Source organism: Melitaea cinxia, chromosome 11, assembly GCF_905220565.1.
Source record: "Melitaea cinxia chromosome 11, ilMelCinx1.1, whole genome shotgun sequence".
Taxonomy (NCBI): Eukaryota; Metazoa; Arthropoda; class Insecta; order Lepidoptera; family Nymphalidae; genus Melitaea; species Melitaea cinxia.
The window spans coordinates 5,241,058-5,269,040 of record NC_059404.1 but is presented as its reverse complement, the minus strand read 5'-3'; the positions used below and the strand labels follow the sequence as shown (position 1 = coordinate 5,269,040).

Genomic DNA, 27,983 nt, shown 5'->3' with positions numbered 1-27,983 from the left:
CTAACTTACAAAATATAAATTTTTGTTTTAATCTAATTTAATCATTAATTATGATGAATAAAGAAATTTTTTCGGAAAAATCTACGAATACATCCATTCAAACGCCGCGTCCGTCTTCACCACGTAAATTTTTCGCTCGAATTTACGGTCACCTTGATCAGCCTAAAAATAAGGAAAAAGAGAAAACGCAAGTGTCGGAGAGTGATTCGTGTTCTGATGTGGAAATTGGAGATAGCGAAGGTAGAGAGAGTTTACCAGTGTCTCCGTTATGGCAGCCACCAACACCGCTACCACTGTGTCCTCGTCCTATCCTGTTACCTCATCAGCAATTAGCATTTGGTGCTGGTCTTGCTGCATTTTGTAAGTTCTATTTTTTATTAAAGTTTTGCTTGTAATTTTTGTTTATAAGTTGTGGATTTTCTTTAAGTAGATTAAAAATTTACTAATTGAAAATTTTTATTACTAAAATAAAATAACAAAAGCAATTTTTCATTAATTTAAAAATTTAATGATTGATAAAATTTTTGCTAATACTCTATGCAATAGTAAAATAAATCATTTAAGGTTTTTAATACTTTAATACTATATAATATTGGTATAATAAGTGCTTTTTATATAGGTACTAGCTGTACCCTGCGCTCGTTGCTACGCTTTTTTTATTTTTTATTTTTGTCGTACCAACTTAAAAAACCTTTGTGGGTTCATGCACAACACTTTGCTGAAGATCATGACATGATCAAATGCATAGTTTACGATTCTATAAAGGACACACAGACAAATATTCATATATATATGTTTTACACTTAAAACTAATTATTTAAAATTAAATTATCTAAAATTTCACTTTGTTAAAATTAAATAACTTTATCCAGTGTCATAAAAATTTAAGCTAAATTAATTAACACAATGTGTAGGTAAAAATTGGTATCTCCAAAGTAAGATCATTTTATTATATTAGAATACAAATATAACGAAATTATAGAAGCCTTAAACACAATTTAATATAGAGTACCAACTTTTTAAAACTTTTTATGTAATTACCAAGATTTTTTGAAAATTTTAATAATAACAAAAGAGCTTAGTTAAGCTCATTACCACGGTAGCAACATGAAATTGTGTAGATGCCTACAATAAATTATATTATTGTATATCTATATGTACTTATTATATACATATATACAGGAATGTGCTTTATGTGTGTTGAAACCTGTTCCAAGAGATCCATAGATTTTCAAGTTTATAAATTATCTGCGTTTGTCCAATATCTAAATCTGTTTAGACATTCTGATGACCGTCTAATAAACATACATTTAAACTTTTGCGTTTCAGCAGCATTTTATTTAAGTCTATTTAAATAAATTTTTAACCGATTTCAAAAAAGAGCATTTTCTCTATTTGATTGTATTTTTTATTTGTGTTACGTCATAACTTTTTACTGGGTGTACCGATTTTGACGATTCTTTTTTTAATCAAATGCTTGATTGATTGTTGATTGAAATTAATGATTGCGTGATTTAAAATATCTAAATGGGAGCACTCGACAAACACCAGCTTTCGATTAAAAAAAGAAAAGTCGAAGTAAATACACCCATTAAAAGGTTATAAGGTAAGACAGAAAACAAATACAGTCGAATTGAGAACCTTTTCCTTTCTTTAAAGTCGGTTAAAATATTATTGATAATAATAACAGGTAGATAGCTACACATTGAAATTGTTAACGGTGGTTATACCTAATGGTTTTATAAAACGAATAACTTTGACGACTTAGATTTAAAGTTGCTGTATGTATGGATTTCCTCGGATTTTTTCTAGTTCGAACGGCATCTGAAGACCATCAGAAAAAGGCTCTCAAAGTTCGTAACAGTTGCGTAATTCTTAGGCGCTCTAGCAGGGGAAACCCATAGTTTAGGTACCTTCTCAACGTCATAGCAAAGCAATATACAAATGTAGGATTATTGTACTAGCTGTGCCCGCGACTTCGTCCATGTGGAATTTAACAAAATAGTTATTGTTTAGTTCGCTGTTATAAAAAAGAAACTAAAATAAAAGATTTCAATAATTCTTTCACCATTAAGAAAGTGTACTATACAAAAGTAACATCCTACGCTACAAAACGACATACACTTGCACGTGACTCTACGACGGAGACGCGCCGGTACATATCGCTTTTTATTCCCAGATTAGGCTTATGGTAATACTTTTTTCCTATGACTAGAATAAAAAATAAGCGTACGGCCCACTTTGTATAGTAACAGATTACCGCAACACCAGAAGCACTGCGTATGCGTTGCTAACCCAACCCCCGACCATTCCCAGGAGAGAAAGAATACTACTTGAGAGGAATAACATACGGCTCTGATCTTCTGTAAGGTTTAGGTTTAGGTACCTTCCCAGTAGGGCTGCTCCAGATTTTGAGCGGGATATTTCTTGATGCTCTACGACAACATCTATTTTCAAGAGAGGCCCCGTAAGCTTTTCAGTACCATTTTCTCTGTCCGTAAGATGGTTGGTGAATATACTCACTTGTGTATGTATGTATACGTTCTAGAATTCTCTTCTTATTTTATTATCCTTTACCACCGAGCGGTAGATCAATTTTAAAGATTAATTAGATTCAGATAGAAAATTAGAGCTATATTTTATCTCTACTCCGTTTAAAAATATATCCGAAAAATGTAGTTTTTAATAGAATTTTTAAGTTTTCGTATTTTAAAATATAGACCTTATAAACACAAAACGTAATCTTTGACATCACAAGTGTTGACTAAATATTTTCCACATACGTAACTGGATTGGAGATCGCTTTTTGAACATACCATAAATCGATCTAAAATAAATAAATATAAAAGAAAAAAATATCCCAATAAGTATCTACTTAAGCTTTAAAACCCAACGCCCTGACAAGTGGTACATCAGTGTGCGATATCAATTACACAGCGAGCGCGTTTTATTAACGAGTCTACCTAATTGAATAAAACATATTTTTTATATTTAAAAAAAAAATAAACTACTATGAAAAGGCTGTTACACGTACCTACCTCAAAATTTATGTCGAGTCATTAACTCTCTCCATAATATTTTAATTTTTACTATTGTCCTTTCGTCTGCCTATCTTATATCCTTACACCGTTGTAGCTAGCTTATTATAAGTGTGAAAAAAAAACAATTCATAGATTTCTTTTTAATATCAGTCAGTCAATCAGTTTAGCCTATTGCAGCCCACTGCTGGACATAGGCCTCCCCAAGTTCGCGCCAGACATCCCGGTTTTCCGCAATCCTCATCCAGCCTATACCGGCAATCTTACGTAGATCGTCGGTCCAACGGGCCGGAGGATGTCCCGCACTGCGTTCGCGAAGACGCGGTCTCCACTCCAGGACCCGTCTGCTCCAACGGCCATCGCTCCTGAGACACAGATGACCAGCCCACTGCCACTTCAACCCACAAATTAATATTTCGTATTAAATTAATACGAAAAAAAAAAATACGCAATAAAACTCACACTTCTGTCAGTTTTTACTATGTTTTAATCTTATTTTAGCGAACTTTTTATAAAAGCTTCAGAAGATTTCATAATATACATATATCTCCTTCCTGAATTCTTCGCCAAAGATAAATAGATCAAAGAGTTTTATAGATATCTATCAGGGTTCTGCAAATAAAATATTACTAGAAAAATACTTGAATGCTTTGAATAAGTATAATAGCAAGACGGCACAGATAAGCTGTGTGGCGCGGATACTTAATCTCAGTTCTCTTTGCCGGACGTTCCTTTATAAATATTCAAAGAAAATATTTTATATTTTTTCTAATATTATTTCGCTCTATATTCAAGGACTGGATGTTTAGGTATCTCTGTTTTATTTTTATATATATTATAATATTATCTTTTCTTCTTTTAGTAATATACACATTCGACAGCAAAGTAATCAAAATTCCATATAAAAATTACTTGTAACAAATAAATTTTGTTACATTCAATAGACGTAATGTTTATACTAATTAAACTTTTTTTCTTTTAAGAGTCGAAATTTTAGTAGGTACATATCTTTATACCAATCTCACATACCTCTACTGTTTACATTTCCATATTCCATATTTGCATTTCCACGATGAAAACTTTATAAATCTACATAAACATTTATAAATATTTAATATCTTTAGAGACAAATGTCTCACAATACTGTTCAATAAACATACACCATACAATATAGGGTAAAGTAAACATGTAATATCATCTTTACGGCCAACATATTTTAAGCTTATTAGAATGAGAATTGTCGTTCTGAAAATAGAATCATAATGGTTTTTCGCGTCGTTAAAAAACTTCTGAGTTTCCAGTTTGTGGATGCGGAAGGCGAAGCGACAGCCAGCATCAGCGTCGCTCTGATGCGATTACTACACCACGTTTCGATGCCTCACTATAGAAGCAAGCCGCGTTCCATTCAAAATCACCCTCGTATGAAAATTGCCAGCACTGTTCTCCTACACTGCTATAAAATTCATTGTTCAACTCTTATAACTATTACGAAACAACGGTCCGTGAAACTGAAACGAAAATTAGCGGCTCAGCGACAACGATGAATTTTGATGGAAATTGAATCCGTTTTGTTCGGTCTTAAGATTTTATTTAAAAAAAATACGAAATTTACATTCTATTGATTTTTATGATTATGTAATAGGACAACCTACATACCATTACTAGGACAATGGAAATTGTAAGGGGTGGATATAAAAAACCTTTTCAAACATTGTTTCTCCGTTTGTAATCCTATTAATACTATAAATGAAAAAATAATAATGAATTGAAAGTATGAACAAATAGCTTTCTGTTACTCTTTTACGAAAAAATTACTGAAACTTGATATAATGTTATAAGATATATGTTATACGATAAACTGTAGATTCAGAATGACATGTTATGTCCAATAGTATACCTATATTTGAATTGAGAACCTAAAAAGCTAGCTTTTTAGGAGGTATGTAAAATTGTCAATATCTAAAATTCTAAACATAAAAAAAAAAAACATTTAGACCAAGGTACGTCTTAGTATTTAGGTACTTACCTATTAAACACGAATGTTGCAGATTATATTTTACAATTAATTAGCCATTATCGTTTTTCATAGTAATTTTCTGGTTTTTTCATCCTACGGAAGAATCGCGAAATCAACGGTTCTCTATAATTAACTTTATTAAGTAAAACTTAATTTAAATAAACAAACTAAACTGTTAGGAAAAATAATCGAAATTATATTTAAAGTATAGGCATCATAAAAAATACAATATAATAAATTGTAAGGTACCAAAAATAAAAATCGCTTTCAATTCATGACTCTCGACGGTGTCGCCGTGGGAGCGGACACGTGGTCCGCGCCCGCTCCGCTGGAAACATAACATTGTGATTTACATTAGCCGCAATTTGTATCGTCCTCGTTTTACATCGTATTTGAGCGGATTCGGATTTAGGAGACGTATCTACCCAACCAAACTTAAGTAATTTTTTATTAACTTTGATAATGTTAATTTCATTTTAATTATTTAATTTAATTGCACGCGGTCATGATTTATACTAAAACTATCTGTAAATATTTAGTTACTTTATAAGTTGTAAATTGTAAATATGTATAATGTTTAATAAACTATTGTAATTTTATTTTAGTTTAGATTTAAGTGTATTAAAATCTTATATATGTATAACCGAATATCTATTTAAAACTATTCAGGGTTAATAAATATAATATAGCTATCTCGTATCTTTATCACTGTTGTAAAAGGATTTGTTACTTGTTAAAAAATCGTGATTTTCATTTTTTCTTCTTTTTTAATTAAGGTGTTTTAATTTTAAAATATAAACGCTACTTCTTTTTACTACAGCTTATTTTCTTGTCCGTACAAAGATATTCCTATCAGACGCTCTATCGTTCAATTGAAACCTACTGAAGCAAACATTCTCGGCAATATCAATATCAGGAAAAATTGAAAACAAAAAATCACAAGTCAGGTGTACTTCTCTCAGATGAAAAAATGCACGAACGAATCCGTAATTAGGGGATAGCTAATGAATATTAAGGGTAGCGTAGGGTTCTACGCTCTATTATTCTATTGTTATCATTGTTGATTAATCACAATCACATTTTTAATCACAAATAACAAATATGCATTAGGGAGCAGAGTGGATGGATACTTTCATTGATGACCCTGTGGTTAGTCTACTAATCAGTAAAAAAGGGTATAAATGTTCACACTACTACATTAATCAATACGGCAAAATAGTACCTCAGTAGTTTTTATTAATTTTTCTTTTGAAAAGTCATTAAAAGCTTAATACGGGGAATTTTCATCATAGATATTTAAAATTTACCACATAATTATTTATTTACGTAACCCATTTTTTATTTTATACTGCATAAGGAATTTACACATTCATATACATTTTATTTCATTCAAAGCCTTGAACACAATGACTTGAAATTTGTATACATTTAACTTAAACTTTAACTTATAACTTTTTACTGGGTATGTCGATTTTGATGATTCTTTTTTATTTGAAAGGTGGAAGAATTTTTTTGTTGTGCAATTTATTAATTTGAGCGAGATCTAAAGAGTACCTACCGACTTTGTTAGTTACCTATACCTACAAATTTTTTCGACTACCTACATTATATTAATACAATTGATGTAAATTGAGTTCGGTTTTTATTTCGTTTGATAACAAACACAACAACTTGTGAACCATAAATCGCGTAGGTAGTAAAATGCATTTAAGAAAAAGCTGCCATTTTGGGCGGTTAGTTTGATATTGTGTTTTCAAAAAATAAATTAGGTAAACGGATTATCTACAACGTTTGTGGATATTATTCGTTTATGCATTTTAAAATCCTGTTTATATTTTGTAAGAGTAACTAGCATGCAATGCTTTATTACGAATGTGTGACAAGTTAAGAAAAGTCAGGAAACAAATTTTGACATGTCGCCTAATTTACACCTTATTATAAGGCAACAGAAATGACTTTTAAACACAAAAATAGCTCAATATATAGTTCACGCTTTAATATAAACCTACCTTTAGTATGTATACCTATATGTAGCTTTCTTTTTAATATAAATGTACTTAGTACTATACATAATATGGAAACAAAGTAGGTATCAGTTAATTTAATGATTAATGTGTTATTAGAATTAGGAATACGGTGCATTCGTTGTTCACTTTTAGCTCTATTGAAAGCGTGATCTCTGTATATATAACATCTTATAACATAATTATAGGTTAGAATATTTTTATCACTTAACAGTAACAACTAAATGTTAAGTGTTTTTCACCAACGGCAGTAAAAACACAATTTAGTTTTTTGCTCTACATTTCGTCTATTTGTACGAAAACCTTAATTTCAAAAACTACATAACTTCTATGTTTATATCGACATAATTAAGGTTAAATATTACACGCTAATATAGATGAAGCAATAATCGTTAATATATTATCATGGCTAAAATCACGCCAGTCGGGTAGTAATTCAAAATGACAATAGTCAGTCAGATAACGTCCAATTACATATGTGATGACAGCTGACGGTTCTCACGGCACCCTTCTTACTTCTATAACAATTAGATTTAAATCATACTCGCAAATCTTTTGATATACCGTTCAGCGATTTATAATAATTCATACAGACATGTGTTTGTTGTTTTACTTCTTGACTAATAATAAATAATTAAATGGCTGTTAAGTGCTTATAAAAAAAAATTGAAATTTGAGTTATTGATTATATTTATAGTAGATTTTTATCAGTCATGATTTAAATTACAATTTTACAATATATTTTTATTTAAATTGTAAATGGGGAGGTGGGTATATTGTGTTCTCACTCAGAATGAACTTACTTATAAGTGGTTTTATACGGCATTGCAACGCCAGCAAATGTCTTGTCACGTAGATGAAATCCTTTTTCTTGATAACGCTAAAATATAAATTATTCTGTCACGCCGCACATTAAGGGATTGGAAAATATATGTTTTACTAATTTCGAGCCGATTCTCAGTTTCCTATTCACTGCTCCGTAATGATTCATCATCCTATTAGGATGATCCTAATATTAACTTACAGTTACAGATAATACCTACAATATGCATATACTTACATTTTAGGAAATACCTAAGTCCTGAATAATTATGTTTTTTTCCAAACGAAAAAAAAACCTACCATTTATATCGACAAGTAATATGACGTTGGTTTTGAGAACTTTGTGAAGTGAATTTTAAGTAAAGAGCTAGTCGCCGCTCTTTTAATGTTTTTATCGCAAGCTGTCTAGTGCTTAAATGGTTTACCGTCCATGGTAGGTACTAAAAGGGTAAGGTCCTGAATTGACTTTGATAATAATGCACTTTTTCTCAGTTTCAAACACGATTGATGTAGTGCCGGAGGGTTCAATTGTGATTGACGCCGTTGAGCCATCAAAGTTAACGGATAAGCTACGGCACTCAGTAATAACAAAGGCCTTTGATTGGGTCTGGCAAAAAGTTCTTTCAACGTAGAAACCATCTTATAATCTTTCAGAAGTCTGATACACTCTGGTGACCAGTTTTGTTAACGCTCGTTAAGTTGTACACGCAGCATAAAGTTGTTATCGAAAGAGTATGCTCGTAAACCCCGTTAATTCTGTAATTTACCTTAAGTAAATTAGCTTATTATCTGTTACTATTTGTTATAGCACAAAAAATGGCTATTATACCGGCAGACATAATAACTTTGGGATGGAGGTGGAAGAGAAGACTCAAATTTGAGCATCAACTCCATCAACTATCACTAACAAACTATCCTTCTTTGTAGGTCCGAAATTCTAGATCACCACACAAAATTTTAACATCCCTGACGTTTACATTACGAATAAGGTCTTATTCCGAGGTATTTTAGAGAGTAATGCCAAACTGGCTTCTAAACAGCTCAAGGTACTGACTAGGGCAAGACAATGTTTCGCATTGGACATGGGCTTCTTCTTTGTATCGCGCAGAACCGTTCCTATGCGGATTTGTTTGCACTATTGTTTGCACCTTTATAGGTGTCCTTTAATATAAACTCCAACTCCTAGAATCCATCAACTATAAGTAGTTAATTCGTTATTAACGATACATTAAAAATAAAGTCGAATAGAGAAGCTCCTCCTTTTTTGAAGTCGGTTAAAATAGTCAAATTAAAAGATAATCTTAAATAAGGTATAATTATAAATTATGCCTGAAATTAATGACATAACAAACTGCCTACCTATATTTCTTCTCTGTTAGTCTTTATAAGTATGAATGTAAAGAAGACGAAAGTGAAGAAGAGTTTGAAAGAAGTTTGAAAGAGAAGAGGCAGTGACAGGCTGCAATATCGTGATTGGAGACGAACAAATTGAACAGGTGAATGAGTTTGTGTATCTAGGTTCAAAGTTTATAAGAGATGGAAAGTGTGAGAGTGATATTGAAAGAAGAGTGAATGCAGGAAACAGGGTAAATGGAGCTTTGCACTTCTTAATGAGCAGTCGGAGGGTGTCTAACAAGGCTCGTTTAGCTGTGCATGAGGGGGTGTTGGTTCCGACACTCATGTACGGAAGTGAAAGTTGGGTATGGCAGAAGAAACATGAAAGCAGAATAAATGCAGTTGAGATGAGAGCGTTAAGAAATATGATAGGAGTTAAACTGAGTGACAGGATAAGAAATAGTGAGATAAGGAAACGTTGTGGTCTGATGGTTTGGTCATGTCGAGAGAATGAGTGAAGAACGATTGACGAAAAAAGTGTATAAGGCAAGTGTGGATGGAAGGGTTCGAAGGGGTAGACCTAGGCGGACGTTCCGAGACCAAATAAAGGACGTCTTGAAAGAAGGCCAGGTCAAGAGTACCCTAAACCGAAGAGCATGTATGAAGGGAAAAATGAAAGTGGACGAAGCGAGAAGAAGTATGTAAGGATCGTAGCAAGTGGAAAGAAGTGGTCTGTGCCTACCCCTACGGGAAAGAGGCGTGATTATATGTATGTATGTATGTAGTCTTTATACTAAACCACTTCAAAAGAAAATAGTTAATTGTTTAAAACTTACACGTTTTTAAAGAAAGACTGTTTAAATTAAGGTGATTAAATACAGAATGCTACCGAGTTTGCTTCATATTAGTACAATTTGGAGGATTATAATGGACGTCGTTAGGCGAATGGCTCATACTTTTGTAATAAACACATTAGGACAAACTCACGCACTGTTTTATCTAACGACGCAGATCATGCGAACTATTGAACTTATTATCTTTTGTTCATTTTCTTTTTCTGAAAGTAGCGTGCGTTTTATCATGCACTAGCTGATCATTTTCATTGTTATGATTAATCTATCCGTTTCTGTATTCTATAGTAATATTTATTACTAGGAGTAATCAGTTTGTTTATAAGTGTTACACTTTGTAGTCACTGATATAGTTTCCGTAATTCTTTTGTCATTAATATTACGCTACTATTATTCCAGTTAGGTATATGAGTCCCTAAGTAACTTTAATGTCAACACGCTAAAAGCCGCGAGGAACAGCATTATAAATATAGGTAATACTAGATAATGTAACACTTGCATAGGTCACTAATTTTAAAGGTGGGGTGCGTTTAGACAATAACTGAGACAATTAGATCCATATTCTACCGCGAATTGTATCTTTAACAACATAGGTAAACCCCGAGTCATACGTATATCCGAGATGGATTTTTACAACATTCTTTTTTAAATGGAATTTCATTTCATCTGAAACGAAAGACTCTTTCGATTTTAGATGTTTCCAGTAGAAAATTACATCGGTTATGTCTTACGTGATCGTGTGGTACGTGATCTTTTTGAAGTCTATATTTCGCTAGGTTTTAGTTAAAAATAGATCAGTGTCAAAAGTAAGTAGGTACTTTTGGATTGAAACTCTATTTTTTTTTCTCAACATAGGTATCTAAGCTTGTAAAATAGTTCGGTTCTGACGCTTTTTATTTTATAAGTCGAAAATTTTTTTTTTGCCTAACAAAACTTAAGGTCTTAAAACTCGCCTAGCTTTAGAATTTCTTTTCTATATCTATTTCAACGATTGACTAAAGTTAACTTTAGCCAACTACGTGTCCGGACTAAAATCGAATTCATTAAAATACGACAAAATTATTAATATTCAGGATAACGAATAACGAGCTGTCAGTTTTTATATGGTATCGGCGAGATTCAGTGAAACGTAAGTAAATCTTAAATTGACCGAACAGTATAGGTATTATTATCGGCAAGTTATAAAACGGATCGGCACCAGTTGGTGAATATTTCCGCGATTCGGGAATTTAAAAGAAAACGTTTCATTAATTATCTAAATTATTAATTATAATTGATAATTTGACGACAAATTAGGTACATGATTTATAGGTATTTATTAATGTAACAAGGAGGTAATGGTAATAATCATATGAAACTATTTCATTTACGAAAGCTGTGCAAAATGCAAAAGTAACATTCGGTCGAAATTATTACGTTCTGTCTCACAAGAATAGAGAAACAAACACACATATAACATTACACATAAAAAATTAGTAGTGTTAAATTCGTCTGATATAAAAAAGTGACAACCGATTGAACAAGTGTACCAAACGAACAGATTACTAATTTACGATAGTCACTGCTTACCCACAAACCATAATTAATTTAATCAAGATACCGAGGCGTTTTTAATCAATGTAGAATGAATTAATGTAAAAGAAAATAATAATAATAATAAAAAATCTTACTTCCGACATACAACAATATTATCTACCAACGAAACCTAAATTACATTAATTGCTTCAAGACAAATTCTTCCACATCACAACATTCATGCAAACTTTGAATTCTTACGGAGAAGGCGTAAATCAGGAAATCTTATCCGACGATATTCATAACATAATATAAGCGTCACCGCGCCTTCGTATTATATTACAAACTGATTATTAAAATAATCGTGATTCACCCTTGTCCGGCGCAAGGTTTCACTTCCGTACAATATGGCACGGAATAGGAGCTCTTACAAGCTATTTTCTCATGTCTAAATCACTTCCCCGTGCGTACAGGAACTGCAGGGAAACCTTAGGTTTGATAATTAACATGTTGTGTTACGGATTTTTGGATATTTTTTTCATATACTCTTTTATAACTTGTAACAATAGCGCATTAAAAAAAATGAAAATTTTTTTATGTTACACCAATAGGTGTTTTGATGACCGTGATGATATGGCACAGTATTCACAGCATTTGACTGTTGCACTAAAGAGCGCGGGTTTGATCACCACTGTAACATTTATAGAAACCTAGAAGCAGTGACGTAGCGGGCTTAACTAGCGTCATCGGCACAATACCGCCAGATTAGCGTCCCCATCCCATTCGAAAACAATATAATATGTTTAGCAATTTTTTGTTTTGTGGACAATTTGGTGCCCTTTGTGAGTAGAGCCCTGGGCATGTTGCCCCCTTGGCCCCTCCTCGCTACGCCACTGCCTAGAATACATACATATCAAAAATCGACCGTTCCAGCGGGGATCGAACCTGCATCTCGATTTTTGATATGATATTAAAATTTGTTTAGAATTTCCTAATGTTCCGGATGTTTGTTGTGATCAGGGCGTTTTTTTTCCTATTAGAAACTGTGGTTATACTGTTAATATTTCTACATTATATGTCTCATTTGATTAGCTACGGCAAACATTATTATATCCTATTTTAAACTGCAGTGACTGTGAAGTGTGAAGGCATTTATTTTATAAATTGAATTATTTATTTGTTTACTTGAATCTTTCATGATTTATTGTGTTTTAATATTCGATTTCTAATGTATCTGTATTAAAATAAAAAAACAATCATGTAATTTTTTCAGTGGCACGTAGAAGACGCAAAGAAAGCCGACCGCGAAGGCAACGCACAACTTTTTCTGCCCACCAAACCTTACGTCTTGAACTTGAATACGCAAGAGGTGAATACGTTGCTCGCGCACGAAGGTCAGGCGTATTTTTATCCCACCTACGTATTATTGTATTACATAATTATATGAAAGATATTATTATAAAATGAAACACGGTAGATTTAACTTCCACGATAACTAATGTAGAAAGAGGATTAGATACACATAATTCACATTATTTAGAAAATTAAATTAAACGAGGAGCGTTTGTAGTCTGTCGTTTGTTGCTTTGCTAATATATTTATTTTGTTATAATAGACCATCGATCGATCACTCATATCTTAAAAGTCGATTTTCATGTTTCTAGTTAATCTAATAATTTAAATGTGCCATAAAATAACATCACAGTACCATAACAGCACATTTCAAACTTTGCGTAAAAAGCCATCAATATCTATATAACGTTTCAGGTGTGAACTTGCCTCTGCTTTATCACTGAGCGAAACTCAAGTAAAAATATGGTTTCAAAACAGAAGAGCCAAAGACAAGAGAATTGAAAAAGCACATTTGGATCAACAGTACAGGTACAGACCATATTGTAAAATTTTGAAAATTCTTATTTGATTATATTGATTTAGATGATAAAATTAGTGTCCATAGATTAATTTAATTATGATAATTAGGTCCAGTTTTAGTAGATAAAATGTATCCTGCACATAAATTACGAACACGCTTAAACAGCAGGAAATACAGTAGACCATTCGAACCTGTTTCACTTCAATTGAGAGATTACAACTTTTAGTATGGGTAACAATTGCGAAAAGGCAAATATGGCAAATAATATCTACTATATAAAAAAAATATATATAGTGGAATTCGACGGTAAAAAAGATGAATATATCAAACACTTTTATCAGTTGGATACCGTCATACACAACCGCAAAATGCATTTTTTTTGGATGGATTTTTTTATTATTTAGTAATCGATATCAAACGATTTATGTTTTATTAACTATAATTACAGACAATTAGCCGCTGCATCTGGATTCTTTCAGCCCTTATTTAACGCGCCATACGGTACTCATCCGTGCCCCTGCCTCCCAGTACAACCGCCGCCTAATCTAGACAAATAACCTAAATTAATTTATTTAGTAAATAATTAATTAAAGGAAATTTATAATATTCAAATTGCAAACGTGCTTCGAATTTACGTGTAAAAATAAATTTCGTACAATTATTTGGGTTTTACTTATTGATTACATTATATTTAATGCTTATGTATATGGGATTGGACTGCCGTAAAAATCGCAAAAACAGTATAGGTATTTCAATTAACAAAATCTAACGAGTTTAAGTTTGGGCTCTGCATCTCTGGCTTCATATACCGTGGATTACCAAGTAGTCAGAAGGGTTGTATGAAAAAAGTTCTTTGGGCTATGGTATACCTACTTTTTAAGGTCAACTTTTAATGTTCCCATTTATAAAAATATTACTACTCTGTAATAAGTTCAAATTTTAATTGTCTACCTATCTTGTAATTATTAGATATTGCTATAATAGATGTATATTATTATAAATAAGTTTAATTAAGTTAAATATTATTCTTTTTATAGTTTCTAAAGTAAAAAATAGTAAAATGTCTATAATTAATGTACATCAATAACATTTTTAAACTAAAATTTAATAATGTAAAATTGTAAACTTATAATAATTGTATGATGTAAATAATCAGGTTAATAAATCTACATTTAGTTTAAAAAATCAAGGTGTTTTGTTGGGCGATGATAAAATAAAACATGTTATCATTATTTTAAGTCTTTATTAAACTTAACTTACCATGGCCTTTTCCACGAACGGAGGCTTGTCCAAGTGTAGAAGAGTCCATGGAAAACAGTCTCAATTTAATTATAAATATAATCACACAGAGACAAACAAAATGTAGGTAACTCTACATTATCCTAATTACACGACTTAAAATATAAGCAAACAAAAATATTAATTTAAATATTAATAAAATATCATATCTTATTTCACTTCGACTGTCAAGGAACTTTTTTTTTCAAATATTACCTACTTTATTTTTAAATTTCATTAATGAGATCGTAATAAAGCTCATCTAATAATAAAACTAAAACAATTATTGTATACATATAATATTGCACTTTATATTTCATTAGAATGAATTGGAATGTCAAAGTTCATAACTTTTCGAGGAAAATAATTATTAATAATATTAAATAAACATTCAACATATAGCGTCTCTTACATGCTAACATAACCCTAAGAATAGCACAGCATTTACAATACAAACCAATTCCATTCAATTACGAATATCAGAGAAAACATCTGTGCGTAGTGAAATAAAAGTCAAAACGTAGTGCTTGACGATAAAGATCTAGTGCCTGACAGTATTTTAATAATCTTACCTATTACATATTAACAATAATATTTTTAAAACTGTGATGTTTGTTGCCGTTTTCCTCACTAGCTAGTAGTCTCCACCCTACCTTGTCTATCTATCTGCCTGCCTAGCTTCAACTTAGTGCAACTTGATACCTAAGCATTCAAAAATGTTTCATTTATATACAGAAATTACAAATTTGGTATACTGCTGTACTGAGAAAAATATTATATAAATATACTTTACTGTTTAAGAGGAGATCTAAAGGTACTATAAATTATCCAATCAAATAAGAAACATCATTTTCATTTTATTTATAATTAAATTGATCAAACTAATATATTAGAAAACTTTACTGATTTTTACATAAAATTGAAAGAAAACAATTGTCTATTAATTTTACGTGATGTTTTAGATTGTCCACCCACTCCCCTACTACTGTTGTATATGGCAACACACCTCTATTATTATTAGTGTTAATAATAAGGTTGATGGCACTGGCAACATTATAAGAGTTAGAATATGAACACTATGTAGTCAAGACGTAATAAAGATGGCTCGTTGCAAGAAGTCTTTTATTTAAAATACCACAACATATAAAACATGGTGTCAGGTGTAAAAATAAAGAAATAATAGCCGAACATTCAAGAAATCGACAGGGAGAAACATAGAGAGGAGAAAGAAACAGTTAAAATTGTGTAAAAATATACGCAAAGATGGAGGGGTTAAGGCCGCCAATTAATCTGATTTTATCAGGGTCATCAGAAAACTTTTATACGTTTAAAAGAAAATTTTTAAATTACATAGAAGCTGCGGGCTTGACTGAAAAGTCAGAGGAGCGAAAAATGGCGTTGTTTCTGAATTTAGCGGGGGATGACGCCATGGATGTCTATACCACGTCGATGGAATGTTTAAAGGTAAAAAGCTTAGAAAAACTCTTAGAATTATTTGAAAAGCACATAAAACCGAGAAAAAACATAATCGCTAACAGTTATAAGTTTTTTAACATGTCGCAAGCCGAAGGGGAGACCTTTGAGCACTATGTAACAGAATTAAAGAAACAAGCTAAACTATGTGAGTTCAAAGAAGAAGACAGGCTTGTGAGGGACATGATAGTGATTGGAATAAAGGACAAAGGTGTACAAGAAAGGTTACTACGGGAGAGTGACTTAACTTTGGATCAAGCCATCCAGTTTGGAAGAGCAGCAGAAATAGGGAAGATACAGGTAGGAGCATTAAATGAAAAGAAAGAAATAGACAGTATACATAAACAGAGAGTAAACTACAGGAAGGAGAAGAAGAACTACAGAAATAACTGTGGGAAATGTGGTAAAGTACATGAACCGAGAAAATGTTCAGCGTTTGGTAAAAAGTGTGTGTTGTGCAATAAACTGAATCACTTCGCTGTGATGTGTAGGAATAAAAACATACACAGGAAGAAGAAGCAGGCGTACAGCTTGGAAAAGGAGGAAAATAAAAGTGAAAGTGACAGCGATCATAATTATACAATAGGAAGTTTAAACTATATAGACAATATTAAGTTACAGTGGAGAGAAAAAATAAATATTCTAGGTTTAAATATAGAGTTTAAGCTAGACACGGGTGCGGACTGTAATACATTGTCTTTAAAGTTGTTCAAGTGTATTAATAAAAATAATAAGTTAAGTTTGAAACAAACACCTGCTATTCTTGTTGTTTATAATGGAGAGAGAATTAAGACAGCGGGACAAGTAGAACTAAGCTGTGTTGTAAAAGGGGTAAATAAAAAGGTATGTTTTACTGTAATTGATTTAGATGTACAACCTGTAATAGGACTACCAGATTGTATTAGGTTAAACTTGTTAAAAAGGATTGATGAAATACAAAGTGATAAGTTGACAGAAAAGGAAAAATTTATAAAAGATAATAAAGATATTTTTCAGGGTCTAGGGACGATAGGTACTTACCAAATAAAAATTTTAGATGATGCAAAACCTGTTGTTAAACCTATAAGACGAATACCTTTAGCCATAAAAGATAGACTTAAGGAAACATTAAATAATTATGAAAACAGGAATATTATAGAGCGGGTAGAAGGTCCTACTGAGTGGTGTAATAACCTAGTTATAGTGGAAAAACCAGATAAATCTTTGAGGTTATGTTTAGATCCTAAAGAGCTTAATGAGTATATAGTAAGAGAGAGATATTTTATTCCATCTCCAGAAGAAATTTATAATAACTTAGCAGGTAAGAAAGTGTTTACTGTTTTAGATATGAAAGATGGATTTTTTCAGATAATGTTAAGTGATAAGGATAAATTGTGTACTTTTGGCACTCCATATGGTAGATATAGGTTTAAGAGGTTACCGTTTGGTATATCATCTGCTCCAGAAGTTATGCAAAGAACAAATACTAACATTTTTGGAGATATTAAAGGAGTAGAAATATACTATGATGATATAATAATAGCAGGGAAAAATAACTCTGAGCATGATGATATATTAAATAAAGTGATAGAAAGAGCCAGAAAATATAATGTAAAATTTAATAAAAATAAAATACAATATAAGTCGGACCATGTTAAGTATGTGGGTTTAATAGTATCACAGGAAGGTATACAAGTTGATCCCGATAATGTAAAAGCTATATTAGAGTTGAAGGAGCCTAGTAATGTAAAACAGCTACAAAAATTTTTAGGCATGTGTAACTATTTGAGTAGATTTATACCTCATTATTCTGTAATTACAGAACCTTTAAGAAACTTACTTAAAAAAGATGTTGTGTGGGAGTGGTCTGAACCACAAGATAAAGCATTTAAAGAATTAAAAACCAAGTTAAGTAATACACCTACACTAGCTGTCTTAAACAGTAAAGGTTCTATAGTGTTGCAAACTGATAGTTCTAAATCTGGTATGGGAGCGTGTTTGTTACAAAATGGTAAACCTATTTCTTTTTACTCAAGGGCTTATACCGAATGTCAAACTAGATGGGCACCAATAGAAAAAGAATTATTCGCTATCTGTGTTGCATTAGATAAATATCATCAGTTCGTGTACGGCAGGAACATAACAGTGGAGACTGATCATAAACCCTTGGTCACAATAATTAATAAAGATATAAATAAAATAAGTGCTAGACTACAGCGTATGATCTTGAAATTGTTAAAATACGATATAAATATAAAGTATATACCAGGTAATAAAATGTATATTGCAGACTACTTGTCAAGAAATTATATAAAAAATAATGCTGAGATAGATCCAACAACACAGGAGATAGTGCATTGCTTTGAAACAGATTTAGCTATAACAGATAGTAAATTAGAAATGTTACAAAAAGAAACTAAAAATGATATAGATTTAATACAAGTAATTAATTGGTATAAAAATAGTTGGCCTAAAAATAATAAACTAATACATAATAAAGAATTAAAAATATACTACAGTTTAAAAGAATATATACATGTAAAAGATAATATAGTGTACTTACAGAATAAAGTAGTTATACCAAAACATGTAAGAAAAGAAATGCTTAGGATTATACATACAGGACATACAGGTATAGTGAAGTGTAAAAAGAGAGCTAGAAATGTTATGTATTGGCCGGGAATGTCACAAGATATAGAGAGGTTTGTGTTGTCATGTAGTTCTTGTGAAAAGTATAGACCGTCTAATAGTAAAGAACCTCTTATGTCTCATGATATTCCTAGCTTACCGTTCTACAAGATAGGTATGGATATATGTACTTACAGCAGAAAAGATTACCTAGTTGTTGTTGATTACTATTCAAAATGGATAGAAGTAAAATATTTAAATGATAAAACAGCTGATAGTGTAATTAAAAATTTATTGACTATTTTTTCTACTCATGGCATACCAAAATATATTGTAAGTGACAATATGCCGTTTGGAAGTTACTCTTTTAAAAAGTTTACAAATTCATTAGATATTCAATTAATTTATTCAAGTCCTAGATATCCTCAGTCTAATGGTTTAAGTGAAAAAGCAGTAGGAATTGTAAAAAACATGATGAAAAAATGTGAAAACAATAATGACTATGATTTTTGTTTGTCTCTGTTACATTATAGATCTACACCAGTTGCAGGATTGGATTATAGTCCATCAGAATTATTAATGTCTAGACTTTTGAGAACTAACTTACCTTGTACTAAAGATCATTTAAAACCTAAAGTTGTTAATGTGCGAAAAAAAATGTCACTCAACAAACAAAAAACAGAATTTTATTATAATAAAACTTGTAAAGTTAGAAATGTAAATTTTAAACCAGGTCAAAATGTTGTGGTGCAGAATAGACCAAACAGGGTGTGGTATCCAGGCAAAATTATAAAGCCAGAGGGCCCGAGATCTTTTATTGTCAAAAGGGAGGATGGAACAGAAGTCAGGAGGAATCAAAAGCACATAAATTATTCACCTAATCAATTTAATGTCAAATCAGAAATATTTAATACTCCGTTGATTACTGTTCCTTCACAAAATAGTAAGAGTTCTGAAAATGTTGGTCATAAAGTCAGTAGGTATGGTAGAATAATAAAACAACCCTCATACTTCAAAGATTACACACAATAGTAATGTTTAAAAAAAAAAAAAATATGTCTTGTCTTAAAATTTTATTTTGTTAATTTAAGTTGAATTTATGTTTAAGTTAAATTTAAAACTAAAAAGGGGGGATGTTGTATATGGCAACACACCTCTATTATTATTAGTGTTAATAATAAGGTTGATGGCACTGGCAACATTATAAGAGTTAGAATATGAACACTATGTAGTCAAGACGTAATAAAGATGGCTCGTTGCAAGAAGTCTTTTATTTAAAATACCACAACATATAAAACAACTACTTTCCGTAAGAAGAAATCACGATTGTTTTTGTACATAGTAAATTGAAATTTTCAGAATATTATCTTATATTGATAAACTCCCCCCACTCCAACCCTACTTATAATATTTAGTGATGTTTTGACGGACCCCCCTCTCCGTTCACGGCCTCACGTGACTAATGGACGACCCCCAATTAAAAACTTAACATTTGAAGTGTCATTATGTAATTTCCTCTATTTACTGAGTGATATCTATAGGAAGTAGAAAATGTACTTACAAGAGATGGTTTGTCTTAAAAACGACGCTGGTTTCCTCCAGTCGAAGCCATGTTATTGAAGTTTTGCCCTCCTCCACTATTATATCCACCTGACATTGAATAACAAATAATTTATTACGTTAAAGAAGTGCTTAGGTATATAATACGGGACCTGTTGTGAATTGCAGTAAATATGTGAAAACTATAATAGAGTATGTATTTATTTAGGAATAGTGTACTATATTTTGTAAGTTCGCTAATAAAATGTACAGTTATCGTTATCTTATCGTTATTAAACATATGACGTAATAATGTATGATTGTGTTTGCTCGCAAGCAAAAAAAAAAAAAAAAACGACTTCAATTACATCGACAAGTAATACAACGTATATAGACGCAAGTAGTGAAAGACAATACGTCAAGTAAATCCGCATTAACAAAGATTATTAAAAAGTAGTCATCAGAGTGCCTAATGCGAGTTTTATTCACAGAAACATGAGAGAAACGCGTTTATACGTGAATATTATTTTGCATGGGAATTTAAACGCTGCAGCCTAGACGATAAAGAATAGTATACGATACAATCGATACAGAGTCATCTAGCGGCAAACCCGAGAACTAGGTTGCAATGCCAAATTTCCCATACAAAATAAAGTTAAAATTTACGCCCGTTATTGCGAGACGGATTAAACAAAACTCGCACTGATCTCGATCAAATTTAAATAGGACCACAACATAAGCATCAGCTTTCGATTAAAATAAGCATCATCAAAATCAGTATACGCAGTGAAAAGTTATGCGGTATAATACAACGTAGGTCGAGGAATAATAGTCAAGCAAATACGCATTATCCTACTAATATTATAAATGCGAAAGTTTGTATGTATGGATGTATAGATGTATGGATGTTTGTTCCTCTTTTACGCAAAAACTACTGAATGGATTGGAAAGTTTACAATAATATAGCTTATACATGTGTTACATAGGCTACAATTTTTAGAGAAAGTGTGTGACTTGTCCAAAATATAACGATAATTGTCAAGTAAGTCGAAAAATAATCTGCCATCTGCGAGCTATTCTGGCGTACGCTACAAACACTAGAGTTTACACGTATATAATGTATAAGAGAAATGTTTATCTTAATCAGTCCTACAAAAAAGTCCGCGACAACACATACATATCTATCTTTTATGAGTAAGCCATTATCGCCAAAACAGTGAAACATAAAAGATAAAAACAATAAAAATTAAATTAGTTTTTATATCGCAGAACCAATTTTGATGAATTTTTGTATAAAGATAGATATTCCAGAAGACATTAAGCTATTCGAAGTACTTTATTAATCCTGCGCAGACGTAGTCGCGGGTAACAGCTAGTTAGATATAACTCGAATAATGCTTGTTAGATCTCATTTAAATTTATATGGGACTACATGGCACGCACCACCTTTCGATTAAAAAAAGAAGCATCGAAATCGGTCCACCCGGTAAAAATTTATATTAAAGTAGGTAATATACATTTTAAAAAAATACAACCGAATAAAGCCGGGATAAGAAGGGTGTTTACTGCACATTTTCAAAAAACCGGCGGTAAACCTTCCGAAGCATGGCCCTTATTTATGTCCAACTTATTCAAGTCACTTCAGCCTATTGCAGTTCACTGCTGAACATAGGCATCAACAAGCTCCCGCCAAAAATGGTCTGAACTCATGTGTGTTGGCCCATAGTCACCACGCTGCTCACGCTGCTGCCCGTCTTCGGCCTGTGTATTTAAAAGCCAGCAGTTGGATGGTTATCCCGCCATCAATCGGCTTTATAAGTTTAAAAGTGATAGTTGAACTATGTTATTCCTTTATATATTTACCACAACAAATTCTTCCCTATTTATATCTCTGATCTTATTTACATTTTGCTATACAAATGTTATAAACTTATGATTTTACGATTACACACAACTGTTATTTAAATTGTACACAAGCTTTTGTTATATAAATGTCATGGTCTTAGTTTATTAGCATTTTCAGTGCATAATTAACATAATAGCAATTCAATTAATAACATTTAATTACTTTCAAGTCCAATATTTCTTCTAAATATCCTTTATATTCACGAGCATCTAACGAAACATTCACTTTTTTTAAGACATGATACATAGATACATTGTTTTAGAAATACTTTTGACTTCTGGCTCCTGCAGTTTTGACTTATCTCGTTTGGAGTATTTCTTATTAGACAAAGCACTCCGTTGACATTATGGACGATCCCGACTGCTATATAAAGAACCTCTACGTACGAAATATCTTTTTTAATTTTTTTATAGTTACTGAGTATTAGCAAATATTAGTTACGCGAAATTGCAGTATCACTAACGAGATATTGTATGTTGTATTAAGGAGACAATAATTACCTGTATTATAAGGTTGCTGACGAGAGGTATTGAAGTTCTGACGCATCGGACCACCACTGTAGTTTTGTTGGTATCCACTCCCAAAGTTATCACTACCTTGATTCCAGCCTCTTTGGTCCCCATATCCCTGATTTCCCCAATTATTGGAATTATCCCAAGGGTTTTGATTTCCCCAGCCACCACCATAACCTAAGCAAAAACAACTATTTTTCTGTAAGGTTACAAAATGACAATAATAATCAACTAAAATCTATGGATACAATTGCATTTTATTGTTATAATTATTCTTATAAAACTGATATTTCTCTCTTCTATTCTTATTTATTTATAATATTTATAATTAGTTTAATTTTTTTTTATTTAGACGTTTTGAAGTTTTGACATATATTAAAAATCATTTGTTAATATTCTATTATTTTTAGCCTTTTGTTTTACAGACAGTGACAGTTTTGGCGCAAAGTACGACTGACCATTGTATGACAATATGATTACCAGCAGTTGGATGGTTATCCCGCCACCGGTCGGCTTTTTAAGTTCCAAGGTAGTAGTGGAACTGTGTTATCCCTTAGTCGCCTCTTACGACACCCACGGGAAGAGAGGGGGTGGCTATATTCTTTAGTATCGTAGCCACACAGTACACCAAGTAGCCAAGTTTACACCCCTAATTATTATCTATTATATAGGTATCTTAAAATTTTTTTTTCCATAATATCATCAATACAACATAGGTGTGAAAAATAAAATTATTTGAATATTAACAATTATACCCTATTAGTATTATAAATAGGAAAGTTTTTGAGGATGAAGGATTTCATGAAAAAAATTGAACCAATTTTAGTGAAATTTGGTACATAGATAGCTAACTGGAGATCTAGAATAACACATATCCTACTTTTTATCCCAACACTCAAAATTTTGAACACCTCCCCACCCCTTATCACACAATATCATATTCGTGCACCCTCGTACCGCGCCCCCCTTAATATGATTAAGATGTTATTTATGGATGTTCATTAAGATTTAACATGTGTGTATGTTAAAGATATTTATTTATTTAATTAAACTGTAGATTTGTTTATATTAATACTAGCCCCATATCCACGGCACGGCGCCATTGCTTTTTACGGCGACGGCGTCGTGCCATAGCACGGCGCCGTGGATGGTGCGCCGAGCGCAACTTGGTAATTGATATTTCAGTGAGTGACAGTTAATTTTAATATTACAAACAGAGTTACAGTTATTTTTTACGGCAACGGCGCCGTGCCGTGTACATGGGGTCGGGCCCTTATGGAACATACAAAAAATAAATTAGCCGAATTGTTTGAGACATTCTCGAGTTATGCATTTAGTCACATTTATTTTTATTTATATAGATTAGGTACCAGAATCTCCATAATCTTGTCCCTGTCGGTTGCCCCATCGTCCACCACGTCTCCCGCTGCCACCACCAGACGACATTGCCGACTTGGACAGTGCTTTCTTTACATCTAGACAGTACCCTTTAATTTTGTGGGTTTGCTGTACTGAAATATCATAATGGTGGTAAATATATTAACACAATACAAAATACTAAGGGGCAGTACCTTTATTACTCCTATGGTACTGCATGATTGCACACACACATTTTGTTTAGAATTTAAATATCGAATAACATTATCACTTAGAATTCATATTAAATAGCCTTTTCTTAAAAAACAAAAATATTCTCCTGATTTTAAGCAGACCACGCATTAGACCATACGTTGGTGCAGTACTTGTATCAACTGACTAATACACTTGCGGTGGCAAGGTCGATGTCAATTCATGATAAATATTTGTATAGGTCATATGGATGTTTGATATTGTGTTCCAGGGCTTCTGACATAGGATATACATCTTAAAGAGGTCTGTTGAAGGTGAGTCCATTTATAAAAAATAAATTAATGCTATACTAACAGCATATCCGATCAACTGGGTCGTAATCATCAAATTCAACAAATCCAAAACCTCTTTTCTTGCCAGTGTCTTTCTCAGTGACTAAACTAACAGACATTATGTTCCCGTAGGAACTAAAGTAGTCTCTTAAATCTTCCTCTTCAATGTCTTGCTTTAAACCACCAACAAATAATTTCTTTACTGTTGCACTTGCATCTGGTCTTTTAATCTCATCACGAGGCACAGCTCTTTTTGGTTCAACTACTCTGGAATTATATAAAATAAAATATTCAAAACTTTCAAAGTCATGAAACAATTACTTTTATAGGTAATATAATATTATTTTATATAAGAAAAATCTTTTACATAACAATATAGCTGGTGAAATTAAAAACAAATTGATTAGCCTGTTGGCGCAGTTTGTAGTGGCCCTGTTTTCTGTTCCACGGGTTGTGGGTTCAATTACCGCCGGAGTCTCGGTGTAATATTTGTATTTATATATGTATTATTTCTATGTATATTAAAAAATATATAGTTAAAACAGTCGACTGTTACCTGTAACACAAGCAATAAGTTGCTTATCATAAGAATGGACAATTGTGTGTGTATGTTATAAGATATTTATATGCTATAAGATATTTATAAGATATTTAATGTAAAATTATTAAAAAAAAATAGTTTGCATTTTATTGTGCAGAATAAAGGTTTCTGATACAGATTTCCTACATAAATTGGCAAGGAATTGTTATTTTTTTTTAAAACAAGGTCGGCAAACAAAGCATACGGCTCACCTGATGCTAAGGGATTACCGTAGCTTATAGACATCTGCAACACCAAAAGCATCGCAAACGCATTGTCAAACCTTTACCAAACCCCCACCCCCCGGGGAGCTCTGGTTACCTTACTCACCAATAGGGCTGCGACACTGCTTAAAAACAGTATTATTAAACTGAGATCTTCTGTGGTCTCTGTACGAGGTACAATTCCAGTTGGGCTGCTCCATTTTTTTTTTGGCAGGAAATTGTCTGCTCTGCCCTAAATTAGCCATTTCGTTAAAATGCCATTACCTCCCGTCGATTTTGTGTGGTCTGTTTCTTTGAGCGTCGTCAACCATATGAGAGTGAGAATAAGTTATGAAACCAAATCCTCTAGACCTCTTCGTTTGAGGATCCTTCATGACAACGACGTCCACTATCTCCCCCCATTGTTCGTAAAATTTTTTCAAAGACGCGTCTGTTGTTCGGTAATCGAGACCGCCGATAAAAATTTTTCTCGTATGCTCCGGTTCTTCCTAAAAGTCGTCTTTTGTTTAATAACGATTTATAAGTTTCAATTTTTTACTTTTTTACCATTGAGTAGCTAATTCTGAGTAATTTTTATAATAGTAAAAATAAAGAGTGCGTCGTTCTTACATATTCATCTTCGTCAGGTTTTACATTCATCGGTGTTCTTAACATCTCCATTGACTCCATTTTAAGTATTCAATATTATATACCTATCTAGTTCAATAAACTAACAACAATAACGAATTTAGTACATAATATTTAATATTCCAAATCAATAATCAATACGGACTAGCGGAGAAAATCTGTGTATTTTAAAAACGATTTTTTTTTGTTTGAAAAAATTATTTTGAAACAATAAACAAATGTCATTAAGAGTTGTCATTTGAAAAATAAACAAAAAAGGTGCTATTCACGTGTAGAGAGTAGAGACTGACTCAGGGGGTGTCAGCTTTCTAAGCGACGAATGCCAGCACAGGCACGGTTTGTTAAAAGTAGATAGCGCTCTACGAAAGAATGAGATAGTCGAATTAATAAAAATGCTAATGCCATAGTAATTGCATATCTACCATTTTAGTAGATTTTGAGTTTGTTATTTGAAGATATACGATATGAAAATGTAAAATTAATTAATTTTTTTGTTTAATTTAAATCAATACTATAATTTAATTAATTCCTTTTTTAATTTTATTCCTTTTACATAAGGTATACTTTTTTAGATTGTATTACTACAAAAAAATCATCCATTCATTTAAATTAATATGGTTGAACTTATTTTTAAGAGAGGGCAATTCTGATTCCTTCTGTTGTCTTTTTGAATTCTGAGCTCTTAACTGTTTTGTGAAATTGCTGGCTTGTTTTTGTTTGTGTTTTCATTTTAAATTTAATAATCATGAATCACAATCTACTGTGCGAAATTGACGCTTTGTATTGTTATTCTCTTGTGCGGAATTGACGCTTTGTGTTGTTATTCTCTTGTGCGGAATTGACGCTTTGTGTTGTTTTTCTCGTGCGGAATTGACGCTTTTCCTGTTTTTCTTTTGTGCGAATTGACGCTTTTCCTGTTTTTCTTTTGTGCGAATTGACGCTTTTGTGGTGTTTTTCCACAATGGCTGGAAAAAGTAGTGTAAAGTGCGCTAAATGCGGTTTAACCTCAAAGGAAAACTCTTCTTTGACCTTTCATAGGTTTCCACTCCCGTCGATGCATGGATCTCTGAAGTAAGTCAATGCACTAAATTACGTTTAAAATAAACTTAAAATATTTTTATTCAATGTTGTACATTAAAGTATCTTATTGAACGTCAAATGAACTTTACTACCGGTTCCAAAACTTGTCCACTGAGAAGAACTGGCAAAACCAACTCAGTGCAACTAATCTTAATCTAAAAATAATCTAAAAATCTACAAAAATTTACACAATATAATACATTTACGGAACCCTTGTAGCAGAAACCTTATTCTTATTATTATTAAAATTAAACATTTGTTACACAACTTTCTTTTCAAGTTTTTTTACAAAAACATGTTTTACAGGGCAAGAGTCTGGGCAAAATTTTGTTATCCTAATGATGATTGGACTACGGATGAATCCTTGGTGAAGCTATACAAACAGCATATAATGCTTTGTGGCAATCATTTTGATGATTCATCATTTACAAGCAGTGCCAAAACAAGACTGAATAAGTTCGCCATTCCAACTGAAGCTCAAAATATTTTAGCCCAGTTACGACATGATCATCAACTTAAAGAAGTACAAGAAACTCAAGTGAGTGTTTGTTATGTATTAAACAGGTTATTTAAATTCAAAAATTTCTGAGGTCTATACTTTATCTATCTATAATGTAACATTCATTGCAAACTAAAAAATAAAATAAAATAAAAAATAAAACTTAAAAATTGTCAAGTACTGATGCTCTCTTTTATATTGATGAAATAATTGCCACAGCCCTATATAAATAATTGTAAGTGGAAAAAACCATATAAATATGTATAAACTTCATCTTTGATG

At 31.9% G+C, this 27,983-nt stretch overlaps 3 protein-coding genes across 3 annotated transcripts; 2 read left to right on the top strand and 1 right to left on the bottom strand.

Moving 5' to 3' along the window:
- Window positions 1-53: 53 nt before the first annotated feature.
- Window positions 54-14,136, top strand: LOC123658023 (homeobox protein rough-like). The gene is made up of 4 exons (XM_045593503.1): window positions 54-360; window positions 12,876-12,996; window positions 13,370-13,483; window positions 13,924-14,136. The coding sequence occupies exons 1-4, from the start codon at window positions 54-56 to the stop codon at window positions 14,030-14,032; spliced, it is 651 nt and encodes a 216-aa protein (XP_045449459.1). The 3' UTR covers window positions 14,033-14,136.
- A 1,880-nt stretch (window positions 14,137-16,016) lies between these two features.
- Window positions 16,017-19,865, top strand: LOC123658022 (uncharacterized protein K02A2.6-like). Its single transcript, XM_045593502.1, has 4 exons — window positions 16,017-18,423; window positions 18,496-18,607; window positions 18,725-19,008; window positions 19,567-19,865. The coding sequence occupies exons 1-4, from the start codon at window positions 16,017-16,019 to the stop codon at window positions 19,863-19,865; spliced, it is 3,102 nt and encodes a 1,033-aa protein (XP_045449458.1).
- Window positions 19,866-20,396: 531 nt separating this feature from the next.
- On the bottom strand, window positions 20,397-26,164 carry LOC123658021 (heterogeneous nuclear ribonucleoprotein A1-like). The gene is made up of 6 exons (XM_045593501.1): window positions 26,105-26,164; window positions 25,760-25,983; window positions 24,714-24,958; window positions 24,161-24,301; window positions 22,779-22,967; window positions 20,397-20,483 (listed from the first exon to the last, which is right to left on the bottom strand). The coding sequence occupies exons 1-6, from the start codon at window positions 26,162-26,164 to the stop codon at window positions 20,410-20,412; spliced, it is 933 nt and encodes a 310-aa protein (XP_045449457.1). The 3' UTR covers window positions 20,397-20,409.
- Between the last annotated feature and the right edge of the window lie 1,819 nt (window positions 26,165-27,983).